The following is a 23,558-nucleotide window of genomic DNA, read 5'->3' as shown; positions in this document are numbered from 1 at the left end:
TGCATTTTATGTCTTGAGGATCAAAATGAAATGTTTACAGGAATTTAACAAATACAGATGGTTCTAGGAAAACGTACTATTACAAAACATTCATCACATGACAAAGCAGAATAGTATAAATTTTGTGTAATATGCATCATCCTCTTGGGGTATATGATGCCTATGCAAATATTTTAGGGAAACAGCAAGGAGTAAGAATAACAGACACAGACTGAAAATCATCACATGAGAAAAAAAAATTTTTTTTTTTACTCATCTATGTAAAGAAGTAATAGATAACTTCAATCTTTGTCAAAGAAAAAGTAAATGAAATATAATAAAATCTTATAAATCACTGAACTTCATAAGGGTACTAATTTTTTTTTTCTTTCAAATTCCCTTTTCAAAGATTAAGTTTCATTTGTATGTGTGATTTATTTATTTATGTTTTGTAAATAAACTTTCCGAAATTGGTTAGATCATTTGCTCTTCAACCCTACAGTTCCCAAATGAAATAAAACATATTTCACTGGTTCTTAATCATTAACTTAGTTGTTCCATCTCTTCCTCCTAACTTTTTATAGACATATTAATACTTCACACAGTTACCTACGATTTTTCTTGATATGTTCTTTGTTCAAGCAGTGTTTAATGTAAAGAAGTTTCTCTTAATTTTCCATAAATGCCAGGTTTGTGGCATTTGTAGAAAATTTCAAAAATATCTAGTTATCAAAATGATTTTCAGGTCATTACAGATTTCAAGTTATGGGATAAGAAGATCTGATACTGTATTTATTAAAATTAGCAATTTGTAGTTTTTTTGGGGGGGAAAAATGTTACTAAAAAGCAAAATTTTCACCAAGAATGATTTGATTACCTCTCAAACTGTGCTAATCTATCATAACAGTATGACCGATTGCCAAAAAACCTAAAAAAGAAAATTACACAGTATAATTAATAATAATATAAAGATAACAAAATACATGAATATTACATATTATGTGAGTATAACAGACTAATACGCTAATAGTAACTTATGCGCTAACCACTCGGCCAGCCAGGCTGGCCGAGTGGTTAGCGCATTCACTCTCCAGCCAAAAGGCTGGGGGTTCGAATCCCACTGTAGGCATGAATGTTTGTGATTGTCTGTGGAAATACTAGTGGTAGTGGTTGGCAATAGATAGCATTGGTGTAGATGCGATCAGTTGGTGGATTGAGTAGTGGAGACAGAGTTGTAGAGCAGGTGCCCTCCCTCGATGAGTCTCTGGACTCCCTGGAGGTGTCAAATAATAATAATAATAATAATAACAACAACAGACATTAAATTAGTCATTCTTAAATGGATTAATTCACTTATGTCTGTTCAAAGCATATCACTATAAAACAGAAAACGGTTCTGACCAAAAGAATTTATTTAAAACAACACAGAATACCTCTCTCGATATTTTGATGACAGTTATGAAAATACCTAGAATTTATTTCTACATATACAGTAATACCTTGCATAATGAGGTTAACAGGTGTGCAAAAAGTTCTGTACTATGCAAAACAGCTGTTTAAAACATTTAATAAAGAAAGAGCCACAAAGCTCTTTCTTTAGTAAATATTTCCATATATTCACCTAATAAAAGGTAAATATATGGATGCTTGGTCAGCGCCCTTGTCTTTTAAGTAGCCCAAGCTAAGGCAATTTGGAGATGCTGAGGATTGTATTCTCGTAAGCTCTCAGGTCAACTTACAAAACTTTCATAATTTCTGCAAACATTTGGATTTCAAACAATGTTGGATTTAATATCCACTTTGCCTATGTAGTTTAAAACATTATTATAATGTGGTATACTGTAATGTGTTTCAAACAGACAATTACAGTATGATGGGGAAAAAAAATTGGGAATATGAAGAATAACTGGGAGGCCAACACAAAGTCTGTAAAGAATGTGGAAAAAATTGACTACAGCTTCTAACCCAATGTCTAATCCTTACTTGCTTGTGATGAATCTTGTTAGGAGGTATGCATCTCAAAATTAAACAAATGAGAATAGGCTCTCGATATGGGACTTAGCTGACAAATCTGTATTTTATGGTATGAAATCTGGATGTTCTCTGTATGGGCAACATGTCTAAAAATCTATCTCCTTTCACTATATGTTCCTCTGCTCTTTCTTCTCTTCACCTTACCATACTAGAATGAAAGTAAACCTACATAATTATAGCACTATGGTTAAATTCAACCAAAAACCTCACCCAAAATATTTGAAAATCTTAAAAAAAAATCTCTTCCACATTTTCACTTCACCAATTTGTGGTATCAAAACCAACTTAAATGATGTGCACTATCACCTGAAGATATTCAAATCTGATCTATTTCTGACTGAACCTCATATCTCTTCTACACAACCCACCTTAACCGTTCAAACTATACCCTATATATGATTCCTTGCACCACAAGGGTGGTACTTCTGTGCTTTGTGTCATACAAACATTCCCTCTCAGAGGATGCCTACTCTTGAAATCCTGAATTTCCCCTTTTAGACCTTCTGTAGCTTAAAATTTCCCTGCCTCATTATGTCACATGTCTACTGTCTCTATCATTCCTCCAATTCTGAGAATCATTCTGACCTCTTTAACTTCTTACCTGTGAAGCTTGATTTCATACAATCCGAGTTCCCTAATGGTGAAGTAATCTTCCTTGGTGACTTTAATGTCCACAATCCTAAATGGCTCCTCTTTCAAATTCCACTAACCGTGATGGAAGAGAAGCAGGTATATTTGCTTTAAGTAACAATTTAAAATAAATCATTCATCTCACAATCAGGATTCCTGACAATATCCTCTCCACACACTACCCAACACTGGATCTTCCAGATACAGTAAGACCCTGTTACACACTGATTCACTATAACACGGTTTTTTCCGAGCCCTAAAAAAGTGTTAAATATTCCATGATTCGATATAATGCGGTTCTACTCGAAGCCTAAAAAAGCACTAAATTTATGATGATTCAATTTATTGCTGTATTTCCCTTGATTCGTACATAATATGATTATTCCCGAACGAATCAGCAAAAGGTTAAAACAAAACAAAATTGATACAAAAAAGCATTTTGCTCGACATTAAAATGCAGGTGCTGAGGCAATTAGAAAAAGGTGAACATCAAGTTGACATTGGAGCCACAACATGCCATTAAGTCAGGCAATAATCATGGAAAAGGCCAGAAGTATTTTTAATCATATTCAAAAACAAAGAGACGATACGAGCAAAAACTTTGCAGCTAATAGAGGTTGGTTCAACAGAATACCAAAGCGCACATTTATATCATGCAAACAAAAGTGAGTACCAGGATTCAAAGCTGCAAAAAGACCATTTAACCCTTCTTCTGGGCAGTAATACCAATGGTGATTTCAAAAAACTGTTGCTTGTGTATCATTCCAAAACACCAAGGGCCATGAAAGGAAAGTTAATATAAAAATAACTGAAAATTAAAGTAAAACTTGTTTATTCTTGGTCTTGTGTTCCCCTATCCCTATTTATTATGTATTAAAATGACCCCATTTAACACTGTTTCGTTTGGTGCTTTGTCTTCTAGGAATGCATCCTGAGCATTAATCGAAGTATTACTGTACACTTACAAGTGAGTGTGCTCCTCTTCATAATTCAGATCACAATTTTATCCAAGTCTAATTTCTTGTGGAATGTCCACCTCATTTCAAAACCTCATGTAGTTTGGCATTACATCAATACCAAGTGGGAACATCTCTGCAATTTTTACTCCTTTTTTTTTCAGGGTTTACTGTTGCTGTTTACTGTTTCTGTTCTTCTTATTCAGATACTTTGTGTTCGTGTTACCGAAATTATCCATGCTGGGATGAAGGTTTTCATTCTTCACTCTGTTCAAAATTCCCACCATATATCTAAAACATAATTTTCCAAAAAAAGTATGCCAGAGCAGTTTTAGGAGGAGGGGGAAAAACTTGGCTTGAGACAAGAACTTGTAAAAATATTTAAATATCTTAAATGATTTTGCTTATGGAATATTTTATTGTTATGTTAGTTAATTAAAACTGGAATAAAAGTTGTGTACAAATATCATTATATTCATAAAATTGTTCATCAAAATGATATTCTGTTGTAAGATGAATATAGAACAGTGCTTATAGTTTTGCTATTAACAGATGACTAATTAAGTTGCTGATGAAAACAGTTTTTCATTTAGAATTGGCAAGATGTGTATACCTCACTACATTGTTGAAATCAAATTACCTATTTTTATGCCCACATCAAGTGGTAAAGAATAATCAGCTTAGATATGCTGCCAATAAACATATTCTATCCACCATTGCTCCAGTGCTAAGTCAGATGATGTTATTATGATGATGGGTGACCTAAATGCAAAAGTGGGCTCAGAAAAAATCTCATTTTGCATGGGAAACCAAGGGCTTGGAATCAGAAATGAAAGAGGTGAAAGATTAATTCAATTCTGTGAAACCAATGACCTAATAATGCCAACACACTGTTTAAACATCCTCCCAGAAGACTATATACCTGGAAAAGTCCTGGGGACATCTATAGAAACCAAATTGACTATATAATAATAAGCAAATGATTCCAAAATGCAATAACACAAACAAAAACATATCCTGGAGCAGACATAGGATCGGACCACAACCCAGTGATTGCAAAAATCAAAATAAAACTTAAGATACCAAGCCAACCATTCATAAGAGAAACTTATAATTCAGACTCACTTAACAACCAAGAAGTTAAAGACTGCTTTATAAAAGAATTCACAAAATTCTTTAACAAGTCCAACACCACAACTCACAATAGAACACCAACTGATGAAATTAACATGAATTGGCAAACATTCAAGAATAACATCAAAAATACACTCCCACAATTAAAAAGGAAAAGAAATAAACCTTGGATGAATGAAAAAATACTGATGTTGATGGAACAAAGAAAAAAGTTAAAGAACAAACCTGAATATAAAAGCATGAATAAAGAAATAAAAAAAGAATGCAGGAAAGCCAAAGAGGAATGGATTAAATATAAATGTATAGATATAGAAAACCTTGATAGAAAACACAGAAGCAGAGAAATGCATGAAAAGATAAGAGAAATGACAAGCAGGACAAATACAGCAAACCATGCAAGTGTCATTAGAGACTCAAGAGACCATATTCTAATGGATAAAAAAGAAATCATGGAACGATGGATTGAATACACAAGGAAATTATATGAACAGCAAAGAAATGATATCCCTGAACAGACTGATTTAGGACCATCCATTTTACTCTGTGAAGTTGAAAATGCCATCAGAAAACTAAAACCACATAAAGTTGCAGGAATAGATAACATCTTGGCAGAATGGTTGAGGGCTCTCGATGAAGGAGGACTGAAATTTCTAACAAAATTATGCAATAAAATATATGAGACTGGATTTCTACCCAAAGATATTAATCACTCAATTTTTGTTCAAATTCCCAAAAAAACAAAAGCTACAAGATGTGAAGAGTTCAGGACAATCAGCCTCATTAGTCAAGTATCAAAAGTCCTCCTAAACGTTATTCTTGAAAGAAATAAAAGAAAAATAAACATAGACATAAATGATACACAAAGTGGTTTTAAGGAAAATGTAGGTACAAGAGAAGATATTTTCAACGTCAGAACCATCATAGAAAAATATCTAGAAAAACAAAAAGATGTGTACCTCTGCTTAATAGATTACAAAAAGGCATTCGACAATGTCCAACATGAGCAATTAATTGAAATACTTTCAAAAATAGGCATGGATGGAAAAGACACTAGGCTATTAACTAATCTTTACTGGGAACAGACTGCATCTTTAAGAATAAATAGGGACCTCAGAAGAATTCCCAGTTCAGAAAGGTGTGAGACAAGGCTGTGTCTTTTCTCCGATTCTCTTTAACCTGTACACAGAAGAAATATTTAATAAAATTAGTAACTTCAAAAGAATCACTGTAGGGGGCAGAAATATTAATAACCTAAGATATGTAGATGACATGGTTCTTCTGAAAATAAATATGACCTCAAAACTCTTATAGATGAAACCCTCAAGTATAGCGAACAGTATGGCCTCAGTTTCAACTGAGGCCATACTGTTCGCTATACGTACAAAAGACAAAAATCATGACAATTTCAAGAGAAAAGAAAATACCAAAAATATGCATCAATATAAAAGGAAATAAATTAGAACAGGTGCAAAAATACATATACCCCAGACACTTGATCACAGAGAATGGTAGACAGAAGATGAAATTAGAAAAAGGATTGAAATTGCAAGGTCAACTTTCAACAGTATGAAAAATCTACTAACATGTAGAGAATTAAATCTGAAAACAAGACTAAGAATCTCCAAATGCTACATATGGTCTACATTATTATATGGAATAGAGGCATGGACACTCTCCAATCTCAGTGTGAAAAAACTGGAGGCCTTCGAAATGTGGATACAGCGAAGAATTATGATAATATCATGGAAAGACAAAAAGACAAATGAAGAGGTACTAGAGATGGCAGGCGTAAACAGGAGCCTGATGAAAGAAATTAAAAAGAGAAAAGTCAGATATTTTGGACATATTCTGAGACATAACTGCCTACAAAGGACACTTTTCGAAGGAACTGTTGAGGGAAAGAGAGGAAGACAAAGACTGGAGTGGATGAAAAATATAAAAGACTGGACCTATCTCTCATGAGGAATGCAGTAGAGAGGTGCAGAATAGGACATGGTGGAGACACATGATGGTGGAGACACATGGTAGTCAATCTCCTGTAGGGAGAAGACACCTGACAGGACAGGATCCACCATTACTGAATTGTTCTTTGCTATTTGTGACACTCAATTGTTGTGATGTCATTCATGCAATCACAAATCAGAGGATACAGAGCATGCTATACTGTGATAAGAAGAAAACAGCTAATGGACACAAGGAAATGAATAGCAAGAGAAAGAGAAAGTTGTAAGAGATTCCTTTTAAGAAATAAAGAAAATATAAGGAATGGATGGTTGTTTTTAGTGGATTCCTTATTCAAGTTCCTTCTGAGAAGTCAATGTGTCTTTATTCTTGTACATTTTGTTTTTTTGATAGAAGATTGGATAAAAAAAAAACATTCTCTGTGCTTGTGGAACTGACACCTGTCAGTGGTGAATGAATGGAATGCATTGCCTGACTCAGTTGTGAGTGCTTCATCTGTGAATGAGTTCAAGAAGAGATATGATAGATACTGTTTTGATAATTTGGGTCTCCCGCAATGATTCTTCTGACTTCATGGAGATACCCATATAATAATAATAATAATATTTTTGGTACTATAGTTGAAGATATAAGTGTGAGTTATTGCTGCTGTTTTTCCTTTAGAGAACTTAAGGATTGATGATGAACATGTGTTTTGAGTTTCCAAAAAAAGATTGGCCAAGTTTACTCTTGTATCTGTTTAATTCTCTGACTGAAAGATGTTAATTTCTGCCTCTGCAGTCATTTTGTAATTAATATCAGAACATATCTGACTCAGAGTCAACAGACATCTCCATAGTCAAGGTGCATTGTGCCAAGTAATAAGTCACATGTTTGTAGCTGATATAAATTGGAGAAATATGATGCTCCCAGGTCAGTGCAACTGTGTCCGGGTGAAATGGCTGCGAGAAGGGAACTCATGGAGTTTGAAAGAGGCATTGTGATAGGATGCCATGCTGCAAGCCTATCTGTTTGGCAAATTATTGGCAAATTGGGTCATCCTAGGTCAAGAGTCAGTGATACCACACTGAGATGGAAGCACAGGGAGTCAACTGTAAGTGCTACACACAATGGACATGTAAAATCTTACTTATTTTTCTTCTTTGTTCTCTAAAATTTTTGTCTAGATACACTTGTACTTAATGAATTTATCTCTGACTGAATACTTTAATTACCCTTTAATTACCCTTTTAATTTAAATATTCTCTTTGGGCCGATATTTACTCTTAAGAACGATGCTAGTGAATATAAGACAAAGGAATTGCTAATGGTCAAAACCAATTCCTTTGTTTCAATACTGGATCTGATTCCTTTTTCGGATTCAGGGAAAATTTCTATTATCCTGCGCCACCCTGAATCCTAGATTAACAAAGAGTGCAGAATCAAGGAACCAGAACACAGTTTAGCATACTATCTTATTTCACTATAACTTATTTATGCAGTCGTAGCCTCCCTATTTAACTTATCTCCCGCTGTGGTCCGAATTTAATGAGAAAGTGCAATAGAGAAAAAAAATCAGGCAAGTCATCAATTAAACTTAAAAGAAGAACACATTTAATTTCAATAGAGACATTTTACACTTTATGAACATACACTGATAAATTAATCCACTAATTCTAAAGGATGAGCATAGTTATTCAAATTTTCTACTTTTATCATAGCATACAAGACAAGGGAAATTCAATTCTAATAGCCACATTCTATTTTTAAGATCAATCATGCTCTTCTCTACACTTCAATACTAAAGGATTTTTACTTATTGAATCACTAAGTTAGCTCCACATGTTTCCGCACTAATTCCTTCACTAAAATCTCATAATTACTCTAGTTTAAAAGAAAACAATCTCTAAAGTCCTTCCTATAGTTACAGAATTTCTTCTTTAAACACAGTTACTTATTAATACATAAACTGTACATTACCAACTGCTGGGGAACAATTAGGCCATCACACACATCACGATTGGACATTTGTCCTCGACTCCTGGTTCATTCTACCTTATCTGAAATATTCTTTAGAGGATCCGGGCAGGACTTATCTCTGCCGCCGAAAGTAAGTGCTTGTCGTTCTCTGGTCAATTGGCTCAACATGGTTTGGTTATCTCCGGGGAAATCGGAGACGTCCTTCCGCTGGGCTGATTTCTGACTGGCAAACTTTCATGGATATCACGGCATGCTCCCTCAGTCTTTGTCTCGACGCCCACATCAAAAACAGGGGACGAGAAGGTGCCACTAGGAGGTTCCAAAACACAAGAGCAAGAGCAAGAGAGTTGGCTAGGTGCTGCTATGCTTTTTAAATAGCGCGCCATCGTTCCTTTTTCTCCTCCCCGTTTTCCGTGTCACCCTATGTCTCCCAGTATACAGCGCCACACACGAAAATCTTAGCGTGCTCTTCGGTGTGCGTGGGGGGGAACTTCGTGCTTTTCTAAAAGGGTGCACGTGTACTTGCACGTGTTTAGATTCTGGCCATTTTCACTTAATCGGATTATCGTTTCTCCCAGCAATTTATAAGTATTTACACAAAAGTAGCAAAGTTTAAACATTAACCAATTTACAACATTTACATCATAACATGAAGTAATGAAAATATCCTCTATTTAGTAATTTTTTTTTTTTTTTGTAAGTTACAAAAAATTAGTACATCCAATATATCAATATATGTTTCAAATTGCAAACCCATGTTAAGTCTGTAGGAAACGTGAATTAATTTAATTTTAGTTTCATTCAGAACTTAACAGACAACCAACCATATTCACTGAACACAACTGTATTGTTATGAAGGATCATATGTAAAAAACGCCACTTGTCGGCCAACACGTTGAATACAGAGTTTTGAAGATTGACTAGAACATGAATCCGCACAAAAACATTCAGAACTGAAGCTCACAACATGGGTTTCCATGGTAGGACCACAATGTGCAAGCCCCACATTACCCAAACCAACATGCGTCATCGTCTTCAGTGGTGCAGAAAGCATATACAGTACGAAAGCTGTGTTATGGAGCAATGAATCGTGCTACACCCTCTACTGCACAGATGGATGGACTTGGGTGTGGCAGATACCTGGTGACTATCTCTTAGCAGTGTGTGTAATCCCAACTATGAAATTTGGAAGTGGCATGTGATAGTATGGCCCAGTTTTTCCTGATTTGGCCTCGGATCTCTGTTTGTGGTGCTACAAACACTGAACTTCAGGAGATATCTGAACATTCTGGACAATGCAATGGTTTCTACTTTTGCCGTTTCTATTGAACTGACCACTGTCTCTTTCAGCAAGAAATGTACATTGTGTCATAAGGCTGCTGTTATAACTGCATGGTTTGTGACACGGTTTATGACGTTCATGGTATGAATGTCACCACACTTGTCTGTCCTCCAGAAATCTCTGATCTCAATCCTGTTGATCATCCTGCAGATTTTCAAACTTACTGAACATCTGTGGGATGAACTAGAGAGTTGGTGGGCAAGGGATGTCTTCCCCACAACAATCCATGACCTCATGGGAAACTGTTGTGGGGAATGAATAGTCCAAAATTCCCATCAATCGCTATCATATGTTTGTGGATAGTATATCCTGTAGGATTGCAGCAGTCACTGCAGTGAAAGGTTCTACATTTTATTAAGGTAGGTGCCATGGCTTTTTGTTACTCACACTACGGTGTCTGTTGACTTCTTTCCAAGGAGTGTATATTATTATTATTAAGCGAGACCTACAGAGAGTCAGAGACTCATCGAGGGAGCCCACATACTACATGCATCAGCTATTATACTTATTCTTGAATTCATTCACATATGACATCCAATGGCAATCCATTCCAATCACACACCACCCTATGAGAGAAATATCTAGCCCTCACCCCCTTCTTAATGAAATTCATTCTCGGCTTCCAAGGATGCCCTCTTATCCTTTCCCCACCCTCCATAAAATGAAAAATTCCATCGACTGAAATCCTGTATGACCCTTTAAGAAGTTTATGTCTCAATCATATCACTCCTCTTTCTCCTGTTTGCTAGTATCTGCAGTCTATAAATTCTCAATCTGTTTGATGATATCAGAGTGTTAAAAATTATATCAATCGTGATATCATTTTTAACACTCTCCTCTGCCCTCCCTCTACTATATTAGAATCAATATATAGTATATGCTTTATATATTTGTTAATAAAATATGTAAAACAGTTTTCCAGTATGTAACATGAAATGACAAATATATAGACATGGGGACTGAATCTGTAAAATTAGGGAAACAGAATAGATAGCTTAATCCATAACAGGATTAGTCAAGAATATTGAAACAGTTAGTGCAAGTCATCGGGATATGAATACAGAGAAAAATAGTTGGAACAGAGGTTTTCAGTCCTTACTCTGTTCAAAATTCTCACCCTATTTCCAAAAAAGTATGCAGGGGCTGTTCAACAAAACCTGCTTATTAAAAGGGAGTGGCTTGAAACAAACAAACAAACAAAAACAAAAAAAAAAAAAACTTGCTTCATTTGCGGACTACACTGAAGCCTGCAAATACTTGCAAAATTATCATTAAAGAAGCAAAATCTGATTTTGATGGGGATAAATAGAAAACTCACCACCTGTGCCAATGGGAGTGATGCTTTTTGGTCCCTTGCAAATGCTGTTGAGTGTAACTTTTGTCTATCTGTCCTTTCACCTCTTTCTCATCTAAATGGCAGCACTGCAACATCACCTGAAGATAAGGGTGATGACCTCCTGGCATCATTCTTCTCACCCAACTCCTACAGAGATGAATGCAAATCATCTCTTTCTCTACCTCAAACAGTGAATCATACGTCCCTTGGAATAAAAGCCTTCCACCAAAAAGACATCAGAAGAATCTTGAACCACCTAGACACAGAAAGATTCCACAGTCCTGATGGAATCTCACTATTTGTGCTCAAGAGATGTTCTCTTCAACTAACACCTACTCATCTATATATATATTTATTTATTTTCCAAGCTATATTACAGCTTGGAAATAAGCTCACATAGAGTCAATTCCAAGAAAAGGTAATAAGTGTCTACCATCCAACTATCAACCTATTGCTCTCACTAACAAGATCATCTACAGCCAATGCCCTGAATGGTGATCTTCATACTATCCTTCTACTGTCCAAGTAATGGAGGCGGCCAAACTTTTCCATAGTACACGTTCAGAAGTGGGTGATGCAGGCCAGGAGATCTGGTTTGGATCTTGATTGGCAAAATCTACATTAGTAATAACTAAGTTTTCTTTTCTTTTGCAAGATAACAGATCAAACTGAGTTTTGAAAACACTGACGATAGTACTCTTCACTCATCCTACTCATTCAACAAACCATGCAGACATCCCAGGCTACAAGATCATCTACAACCAATGCCCTAAATGCTGATTCATACTATCCTTCAGTTGGGGGGTGAGGACAACTTTGTCCTGTTCAATGCCACCCAAACACAATCTTGTTTTTTCTCTCACAAAAGAGATCTTACTTCACCTACCCTTACCCTCAGATAATGCCCAAATCACCAGAAAAATCAGATCTCCCTCTACCTGGACTAATGTTAACCTCCAGTCTCTTAACAAAAACACATCACATCAATAGCCTCCTCAGCATCCAAGAAACTACACACCCTCATTCATTCAAAAGGATATTTTACACCTAACCCACTCTAACTATATACAAATCCCAAATCTACCCATGCCTAGAATACTACTCATATGTTTGGGATGGTACACTTAAAACTTTCTTTAAAATCCGTGATGCTGTCCAGAGGCAAGCAATTAGGCTCATTGATGATCCCTCTCTTACAGATTCACTTCAACCACTATCTCACAGAGGGCTTCTCGGTCAATTGCCATCTTATGGTCTGCCTTCTTCCCTCTGTAACTGGATTGCCAGTTTTCTCTTTGGTTGTTCATTATGCGTAATGGTGGAAGCTGTTCTATCTTCTGATTTTCCTGTGAATGTGTATTTTAGTACTGTGTCTATTCTACAGGCTTCGATGGTCACTGCTCCAGTGAATTGACAACTATCATTTCTTCACTGTTAGTTGCCCCTGTTAATACAAGAGCAACAGCTGCCAAGCATCACTTTACTGTGTAATGGCAAACACACAGAACCTGCTTCTCCTCTTCCTCTTTTATTCCATTCACCTCTCCTCTGGAACAGCCTTCTCCATGAAGTATTCCCATACAAATTACAACTCTTCAAAAAACATTAATAAACTTCTATATCAGTCCTTGTTTGAACCCCATACACAGCATTGATATGCTGATAGATATCTTGACTTCTTGTGTATGGGAACAATAAAAAAATAAAAAAAAAAAGTTGAAGGTGAATAGGTATTAAAGAAGTTGATTGTTGATAAACAAAGCATTTGATAGGGTTTGGCATCGAGGGCTTCTCAGTCAATTGCCATCTTATGGTCCGCCTTCTTCCCTCTGTAACTGGATTGTCAGTTTTCTCTTTGGTTGTTCATTATGTGTAATGGTGGAAGCTGTTCTATCTTCTGATTTCCTGTGAATGCAGGTGTTCCTCAGGGATCTGTTATTTCACCAATCTGCCCTATTCACAATTTTGTTGATAACAGCTTTTGCCACTTATCCTAATCATAAGATAAACTTTATAGTGCTCAAACATCTCAAGCTTCAAGATCATTTATGATAAGTACTCTGAACACTAATATTTGCATTATTCTACAGTGGGGTAACAACCACTTAGTCACCTTAAATGCTTCCAAAACACAGTTTTGTTTGTTTTCTTTCAAAAAAAAGAAAAAGAAAAAAAAGAAAGAAATCTTAGTTATTCTCCACTTATTTTAGATAATGCTCAACTTAGCAGTCAACAGTCCAAGAAGAAGTCTTCTTGGACTGACTGTTTTCTCCTAGTCCTTCCTCTGACATAATCACATCATTTTATAGCATCTTCAGCTTCCAGAAAACTTGTCATACTTTTTCACTTAAAATATTTCTCTTCTACCCAGTTGCTTACTCTGTGCAAATCCCAAGTTTGCCCAGCCCCTTGGAATACAGCTCTCATATTTGGCATGGTGCACCTAAGACCTCTAAAAATTCTTGATATAGTCCAGAAGAGAGGGTGATTGATGACCCATCTCTCACAGCTTCTTTTCAGTTGCTGTCTCATAGATGATCAGTTTTCACATTGTGTCGCTTCTACAGATATTTCAATTATGTAGAGGTTGTTGATTTTGTCCATTACGTCCCCTATTTATGTTAAACCTACAGGAACATGAGCAAAAGCTGCCCATCCTTTTACAGTTGAACTGCAGACTCACTGAACCTATTATTTCCAGTCATCTTTTATTCTATTCACCTCAGTTCTGTGGACAGCCTCTCATGAAGTATTTTCCAAAAACTACAGCCTTCATTTTTTTCAAGAAGAATATCACAGATTATTTTGCTCTTGACCCAAGTCCACATACTGCATTTATTTATTATACGCCCTGCAGCCTCTCATGTGTGGGAGTGGGGGGAAAAAATTATTATTATATGGCTTAAATCACATATACAGTATGAGAGTGAAAACTAATCATGATATGCTGGTGGGGCATCAAAGAACCAGACCGAACAGCAAAAAGTCAGCTATTAGAACAATATCAAACTGAACATGAAGTGAATGATGCTTCTTACAACAACAACAACATGCATCAATGATGTAAGAAGCATCATTCAAGAGGTGAACCTAGCTAAGGAATTGAAGAAATATGTTGACATAACTAGTATTCAAGCAATTTTATTTCACTTTTGTGTGTGAAAAAGTGTACTATAATGTACACAAAACCAACAGAAATCTTAAAAAATAAACAATGATTTCTTTTCATCTAACAGTCTCCATGTGGTAAATATACCAGACTTTTTCAATTCACATGAAAACACAAAGAAATAAGTAAAAATATTTATTTAAAGCCATATATTTCAGCTTGAATATTATTATTATTATTATCTGAGACCTCCAGGAAGTCAAGGACTCATCGAGGGAGGCTGTAAATTACCCAACCCAGCTAGCTACCATACCTTCCCTTAAATTCATTTACATTAGATGCATTAACTACCCATAAGGGCAAATTATTCCACTCACTCACTGCTCTCTGGGAGAAAAACCTAGCTCTTAACCCTTTCTTGACTGAGAACAACCTTAACTTCAATGAATGACCCCACGTTCTCTCCCTGCCTTCCATATAATGAAAAATTTCATCATTTGAAATGCTATAACACCCATTCAAAACTATAGACCTCTAATCATATCACCCCTCTTTCTCCTGTTAACCAGAGTCTGTAATCCACATACTCGCAATCTGTCCTCATAATCTAAGTCCCATAATCCAGATATAATCTTTGTAACTCTTCTTTGCACCCTTTCAACAGCTTCTTTATCCCCTTGGAACCTGGGAGACCAAATCTGCTCACATTAATCCAGGTGTGGTCTTATCAAAGCCAAGAGGCAAAATTACTTCCTTATCCTTACATGTCAAGGTTCGCTTCAACATAGCAATTATCCTCCGAGTTGTATTTGCAACTTTTGCTATGTGACCTTTGAACTTTAAATTCTTATCCACCAATACACCAAGATCCCTTGCCTTTTCAGTTTCTTGTAGCATAACCCCAATAATATAATATGCAGCTGGAACTCTAATCACGCCAAAGTCCATAACTTTACACTTACTAACATTAAACTGACAGCCATTTTCGTTTGACCAGATTTCCAGTCTATTCAAATAGTTTTGTAATTGCCGAATATCAGTAGCATCCCTGATTGCCCTGCCTATCTTCGCATCATCAGCAAATAATTGCAAATCTGATGATAGACCCTGATTGATGTCATTAATGTATAGATTGAACAATAATGGCCCAAGAACTGAACCCTGAGGTACACCACTGGTTACCTTAAATTTGGCAGATTCACACCCACTGTATACCACTTTCTGATATCTGTCTGTCAACCATACCCTGATCCAAGATTATGTTCCAATCCCATATTCTTCGGTTTACACAACAGCCTATCGTGTGGTATCCTATCAAATGCTAAATGTTAGAAAAATCCAACATTATCATAGTGTATCCATTCTCTTTATCCAACTCGGCCATAACATTATTATAAAATATGAGCAAATTGCTAAAACATGACCTTCCTTTAGCAAACCAATGCTGTTCCCTGCAGAGTATAGAATGCTTGTCTACCCATTTCTATATGCGAGTTCTTACCAACTTCTCTAAAATCTTCACTACCACATCAGAGATACTAATAGGTCAGTAGTTTGACACATCAGTTTTTGCACTACCCTTGTGCAATGGAACTATCATACATTCCTTCCATTCCTGAGCTGAGACTCAAGTTATACAAATGTGTGAAAGGCCTAGCCAATTCAGCTGAACATTCCTTTAACAAACGGGAAGATATTCCATCTGTCCCTATTGACAAATTCTTATCCAGGTTATGCAAGAGCTCTTCAACCTCATTTTCATGAACCTGTAACTCTTCATCCAACATAGCAGTAGCACCATGGTACATACACCTGGTTGATATACCTTAGCAAAGTGAGCACTCATTAACTGAACAATCTCCTTAGCTTCCGACACTTGTGTACCATCTGCACTTGTGTACTATCTTCAATAAAGCTATTCTTCCACATTCATTCTTTCTTTTGCTTGCGGCATAACGATAAAATTCTTTTGGATTGTGTTTAGCTTGCATGGCCAATTTCTTTTCATACTCAGTTTTAGCTTTTCTCACAATACTTGTTACTTTTCTGGCCTGAGCTTTATATATTTCATAACTCCTCTCACTCATACATAAAATAAAGATTGATGTCATACATAAAATAATGCAAAGGTATAACTGAGGAAATATTGTATTATGAGTTATTAACTATATTAAAAAAAAAGTAAAATAAAACTTTTAATGATGTGTGATTAAAATAAGACTCTCCCATATCTTAGATAGTGAGAAGCAGTCATTCTGATTTAAATTTAGCTGGTGAAGTATGGTTTCAGTGCTTTCTTTAAATAAATATTCAAATATATAGCAATATAGATGAAATAAGCAATTTCAGATCATAAGATATTGTGGTCTGTATTTATTCCATGCTGTGACAAGCCAGATTTTTCAGTGTGAACTGAGAAAACCTTGTGGCACAAGTATCTCTTAAAGAACAAATATACCAGACGTTAATCTAACAAATAATTATCATTTATCAAAGCAAAAGTGATCAGAAAAAGAAAACAGTAGCTATAGCATTTTGTAAAGGTTACCCTACTCCCATACACGCTTAACTCAGCCAATTTACAAACACCACGTGTACATGTGTGTGTGTGTGTGTGTGTGTGGATATGTGGTGGTAACGTTAATAATCTCTGATAATAAGCAAATTAACAGCGACTGTGGATTATTTTTTTATGAATCCTACTACAAGTGCTAATAATTTCAAGAATGAAATTCTTTCAAATGAAACATACAGATTGGATCCTGGATGTATATGTTGCTATGAGAATCCTTCTCCTCCCCCTGTGTAAATCTGAGTAGTAGTAGTAGTAGTAGTAATAATAATAATAATTATTATACAGGTATCTCCATGGGGTCAGATGCGAGAGACTCATTGCAAGAGACTAACCAACATTCGCGCAATGCCTATCACACTTCTCCTTAATTCATTCACTGTCAAGGCACTCACAGCTGCCTCTGACAATTCATTCCATCCATTCACCACTCCCCCAGCTTAAAAATCTAGTCTACACACCCTTACTAACCACACAACTTCCAGTGGCAACCCTAGTTCTCTCTTTCTCTCTCTCTCTCTATCATATATTGAAAAATTTCATTTGTATCAATCTTAGAGACTCTTTCAGTATGTTTCTATCATGCCCTCTCTTTTTCACCTATCATCTAAACTTTGCAAACCACATGCATTCAACCTATCCTCATAGGTAGCATTCCACAGACCTGTTATACCAGCTTGGTCACAAGTCTTAGAATCCTCTCCATCTTCTGATCTCCAAGAAACCCAGGTGAGTAAATTTGTGCACAGTAGGCAAGATGCATCCAAATCAAAAACATAAAATCATAGCTTTATAGAGGGATAATAGTCTTCTTTTCTTTACTTGTTAGTGTATTTTTCAACATCCAATTAATCCTTTGGGCTCTGTGCCAACTTTTGCAATGCACTCTCTGTCCATAATCTCTCTGAGATTCCTAGCTTCATCAATTTCTTATAGTCTAGTATTACCATCAATGTAATACATAGTATGTTATCTTTTCACATGTGAAATGCATAATCTTACATTTGCAACATTAAATTGACAACCATTTTTGATAAAGGAATGTGAATGTTGGATGTGGTTTCTAGCAAATTCGAGAGGTGTTTGGATAAGAGGTAAGTTAACAAACCTATTCTGTCCACCATTGGTCTTAAGGGAATACCAGCTTTGGAGATTTTTGGAACACTGTACAATCTTGGAGTTAACCACGCTACCGGCCAGGACGTATATATACGTCCAAGTAAACATGGATGCAAAGTGCATATTAAAATTGTAATACCATTGATATTACATTGAAATATATGATGGATATGAAACGTACGAGGATGCGTATTTGACCCATAATGGCCGGTAAGGTGATTAATGGATTAATACATCTGAGTTTCCACTTTCAATCCATCAACTAAATTGGCATGTTTTAAAAGTTCATTGGTTTCTTGATTTGTCCATGTAGGGTTATTGTCAAGGAAGGACATAAGTGGAAGAATCTGAAAGGAGAAGAACTTTGACTTAAAGTCAGTCATATTCATGATGACTGTGGCAGTGCCCTTGTCAGTCTTGAGGATTATGATGTCTTTGTTCTTTCTTAAATTTGAAAGCACCCTCCTTTATGAATTGCTGATTTTGCTTTTTGGAGAAAGAGGAGATGAAGAGAGAACTGCAGCCTGGAATTTAATATCATTTGTAGTATTTTGTGGTAAAAATCAAAGGGTGTTTTCAGCATTGCATAAAAACATCAAACCTTTGGAATGTGTTCAGAGTAACTGAAAAGTTAAAATTTTTTTTTTGTTTTTGTAGGATAAGAACGTGCAGTTGTACAAAGAACTCAACAAATTATCCAAAAGGTGTCCACAATGCAAATCTAGACATAGTAAATCAATTTTATCAATGGCATATCATGTAGACTGAATCCTTTCTTGTAAAAGAGCAAGAGAAGCTTTGTGGTATATCTGCTTAGCTCTCTTTGAATGAATAGCTTGTATGAACATTAAAAATTTAGAAATGATCTTGTTATCCCTGCACGTTTAATTTGCTAGAAAACTATCTTACTTTCTTTCTACTCCCTTGGAACCCCACCAGAGCTGAGAGTTAGATTAAAAAATTTTGTTAGAAGATGCCAGTTCTCTTGTGCATTCTTGTATCATATGGAATACGTTCCTGGTTGGCCAAGTGGTTAGCATATCTGCTCTTGCAAAAGGCTGCAGGTTCGAATCCTGCCATGGACATGGATGTTTGTGATTGGCTGTGAAAATACTAGCGGTGGTGGTGATGATGGGCGGCGGTAGATGGCGTTGGTATAATTGAAGTTCGTTGGTGGATTGAGTGGTGGAGACAGAGTTGTAGAGTAGGTGCTCTCCGTCAATGAGTCTTTGGACTCCCTGAAGGTATCAGGTAATAGTAATAATAATAATAACATGCCATCCAAATCCACTGCAGTATTCACACTGATATATTCAATATACTTAGCACCTCTGGTTCATCTTTTTTATTTATTTTTTATGTTGCTCCCACCAACGAAAGGTTATTTTTGTAAACCTATAGTACATTTTGTACTATAGGTGGATGGGCTAAGGATTTTTTTTTCTTCTATTTTTATCAATTTAATATTTTTTTTTTTTTTTTGTATTTTTCATTTATTTTTTTGCATAGCCTGGAAACCCTACTCTAGAGACCAAACATGGACCTTTTTAAGCCACTTCAAACCTTCAATAAGTGGGGCGGTGGTCCGCTTATTGGAGGTGATGACTCAGGCAATGCAGATCACCTGTGTCATCGCCTCATGATGACACTCATCACCAGGTGATGGCATTGATTTTCCACCTAAAGACAATCACAATCAGCCATGCCTACAGCAGGATTCGAACCTGCAGCCTATTGGTCGCACAGCAGGTATGCTAACCACTCGGCCAACCAGGCCAACAATCTACCTCAATATTCACACCAGTTTTTATCACATCAGCAAGTTCAAAACCTCCACTTGAATGGTACACCCTTGCAAAGTGATTACTTAGATGTAACTATTTTTATGTCACTTTCCTATCATCGGATTAAAGATGAAAATTATACTTCCAATATCATTCTTCCTCTTACATGCCACACAGCAGCAAAAAAAAATGTTTCAGGATTTCCTTTGGCCTGCTCAAATTAATTTTGTCCTTACCATACCAGTCACTCTTCTTACCTGCACTTTGTTTTTATTGCTCAGCAGCAATGCCGATCACCTTTTTCTTTATATTCCCTCAACAATATTTTCCTTTTCTGCAGCTCCTGCTTTCTACTGCTACTCATCCATTTAACTCCTACTTGGTTTATCCTCCAGACCTCCTTAGGCATGCAGACTGCTGCATCCCTCAAACAATCCTCACAACTTCCCATGCACTACTGACATTCTTTCCATGTAGCTTCTAATGCCATGACTATGCTCCAAAAGCTGTCAGCTAAGTTTGTCATAATCACTAACTTTGTAGACTACAGGAGGTGTTTGTAATAATAATAATAACTCCTTTTCGACTGAAAATTCCAGATGTGGTATATAGTTCCATATGTAGTTAAGAAAATAAAGTTTTCAAAAGCTAAAATATAAAAAAAAGGTTTAAAAGGCATTTAGTAAATGTAAAAAACAAGCACATTATACAAAGAAAATCAGAACCATTATGTTAAATATGGTAATTCCAATTATTAGAGTGAAGCTGGAAATCAATTTACTGGTTGGATAATTGAAGGGTTGGTTAATGAAGATGCACTTAGTTACATGATGTTGTGCCATGCCAGACACCTACTGAAACACATTAGTCCATTTAAGGATCAGTTAACTGAAAGAAATCACTGTATTATAATAAGCACTTTAAAAAAATAAATAAATAAAAATAATTTTAGTCCACCTCAAGTTGCTTAAATAGAGTTTACTAAATGGTGCTTCTTCCTCTTTCTCATCCTAATGGTATCACATTGTATTATCACCTAAAGACAAGGCTGACATCATAGCTTCATTCTTGTTTTGATGGCTAAGGCAAATCGCCTCCTCCTTTCCTAGACCACTGCACAGTATGCTTCCTATGGCCTTCTGCCAGAAAGAGAATCTTGTAAAACTTGATCAAAAAGGCAACTGATCCTAATGGAACTGCACTTGTCCCTAAGAGATGTTCTCCTGAATTGTACACTATACTGAATCAGCCGGCATTCACCATGGAAGCCACAGACCTGATCTGCATAAAAACATTTGGACAGGTAGCATGGAAAGCTTTGGAGAAATGCTGCACTTGACATTTCCAAGGCATTCGACAGAGTATGGCTGTGAGGGCTTCTCAAGAAATTACCATCATATGAACTGCATTTCTTCCTTTATAACTGGATTGCTAGTTTTCTCTCAGATTGACATGTAATGGCAGAAGGTGTTCTCTCTCTTCAGATCTTTCTGTTAATGCAGGAAGATCTGAATGGTCTCAAAGGCTCTGTCATTTCACTCTGACCCTCTTCCTGATATAAATGACCTGCTTTCAATGACTGCAAAACCTACTCATAGTTTTGCTAAGAGCACTCTCTGCCCATCCTACTCAGATGACAGGCCTTGTACAGTGCTCAAATACCTCAACTTTCAAGACCATTTGTAATAAATGCCCAGAACACTGACCTCTATAGTATCTTTCATTGGGATGAAAATGACTTAGTCATATTCAGTGCTTCCAAAACACAGTTTTGTTCACTTTCTCACCTTAGATCTTCTCTATTCACTTTTGATAATGCTCAACTCAACAGTCAAGACCATATCTCTCTTCTCAGACTGTCTCTTATTCCAAAGCTTTCCTAGCATAAGTACATGACTTCTATAGCATCCTCAGCCATCCTTTTTTGCTGAAGATGGTACGGTACATCTCTTCTGACCAATTACTTATTCGATATAAATCTCAAATCTACTCAACTTTAGAATATTGCTCTCATTTTTGGGGTAGTGCACATAAGACCTCGCTAAAAATTCTTGACACTGTTTAGAAAAGGACAAGATGGTTGATTAATGACATCTTTCTCACAGATCCTCTTCAGCCACTATCTCATAGAAGAATGGTTCATGTATTGTGTCTCTTCTACAGATATTTCCATGATAGCTGTTCAGCAGAACTAACATCCATTATGCCTCCCATTTCTGCCAAAACTATAGGAATTTGGGCAACAGCTGCCCAACATTACAGTTAGACTGCACACTCAAAGAACCTGCTATTCCCAGTCATCATTCAGTCTATCCACTTCGGTTCTTATGAGGTATTTCCAAAGGACTATATAACCTTCGACTGTTTAAGAAGAACATCAATAGATTATTCTGATCATGATCCCAACCTACTGCATTTATTTGACATATAGGTAGCTGGACCTATAGCATTTATTTGCTATAGGTCCAGCTACCTCTCATGTATGTGTAGGAGTGATATATATATATAATAAATAAACTAATTAATTAAGTTGCACTAGCTATTAAAAATAAAACTGGGAACATTCCTTTCATCAAAATTATTCTATTTACTACTTAAAAGCAAGCAAACACACAGAAAAATCTATAATACAACTTCATGTTCAGTCCTGACTTCCCTGTTCTTTTTAACAAGTGCAGTAAGAGAAATTAACCAAACAGCAAGCTCTCATATAAATAACTACATTTAGTAGGACATATTCCAACTTAAAAGGAAACTGAAAAGAGATAAGATGATTGTCAATTCCTATTCCATCCACATGCCAAGAATGAAATTATGGAATAATACTGCCTTTTCTCCAAAACTGAAATGAGTGAACTTGTTCTATCTGAACTGAACTCTGTTCATTCCAATACAAAAATTCAGAGAACAACTCTCCAAATGCCTTTTAATTCAAATAAGTGTTTCTTTTAGGCATTCACACATGAAAAGGAAGAACTAATTGCATATTTCATTTAACTGTTGAATATAAAAATGCATGAATATATAATTTTTCTCTTTGTGTAAAAGACAACCATGAATATCCAAAAATTCCAGTATATTATTTTCTTACATCTTCACACAGCTGATCTCCTAGTTAATGTCTTTTTTTCTGCCCATGATCTGTCCATTTGCTCAAACCATCAATTTTACTCAGAATTTTTATATCTGTGGTCTATAATTATTGATCAAGTGCTTTATTTCTAACTCAAATCTCAGATTCATAATTTAAAACTGGTTTGAACACTCTTATACTGCTAATTCAGTGTTTTGGCTAATTTCTCAATTATTCTAAAAATTCAACTCAATCTCCAATAATATACCAGCTTTGCTTATTTTGTTGTCTATTTTCATATTTAATTTGACATATTCAGTGAAAATTGTGGTGAAATAGCTGAAATGTTTTACTTGTTCTACTGGTTCTCCATTTAGGATACAGCTGATATTTTCTACATTCCTGTCTATTTGCATAGTGTTCTAATTGCTGATTTTAATGGCATTAAAATCAGCAGCTGTTATTCAATTTAGTTAGAGAATCCTGGAGATTTACACTGGATGTATTTAGAAGTACAATATCATCTGCATAAAGCAAAGAGCAAGTTCGATATCCACAATTCTAATAAT

General features: G+C 35.8%; 1 protein-coding gene across 1 annotated transcript in view; it reads right to left on the bottom strand.

Annotated features, from left to right (window-relative positions):
* The window catches only part of LOC150099771 (uncharacterized), a 392,852-nt gene that overhangs the window by 126,954 nt on the left and 242,340 nt on the right, over nt 1-23,558 (bottom strand). The window contains exon 9 of the mRNA XM_090403489.1: nt 857-907. Within this exon, the coding sequence (XP_090259615.1) occupies nt 857-907 (51 nt within the window). The remainder of the gene's footprint in view (nt 1-856; nt 908-23,558) is intronic.

Source organism: Typopeltis vanoorti, chromosome 14 (genome assembly GCF_054136105.1).
Source record: "Typopeltis vanoorti isolate ZY-2024b chromosome 14, IOZ_Tvanoo_1.0, whole genome shotgun sequence".
Lineage (NCBI taxonomy): Eukaryota > Metazoa > Arthropoda > Arachnida > Uropygi > Thelyphonidae > Typopeltis > Typopeltis vanoorti.
The sequence above is the reverse complement of the archived record's forward strand: the minus strand, read 5'-3'. Positions and strand labels throughout refer to the sequence as shown.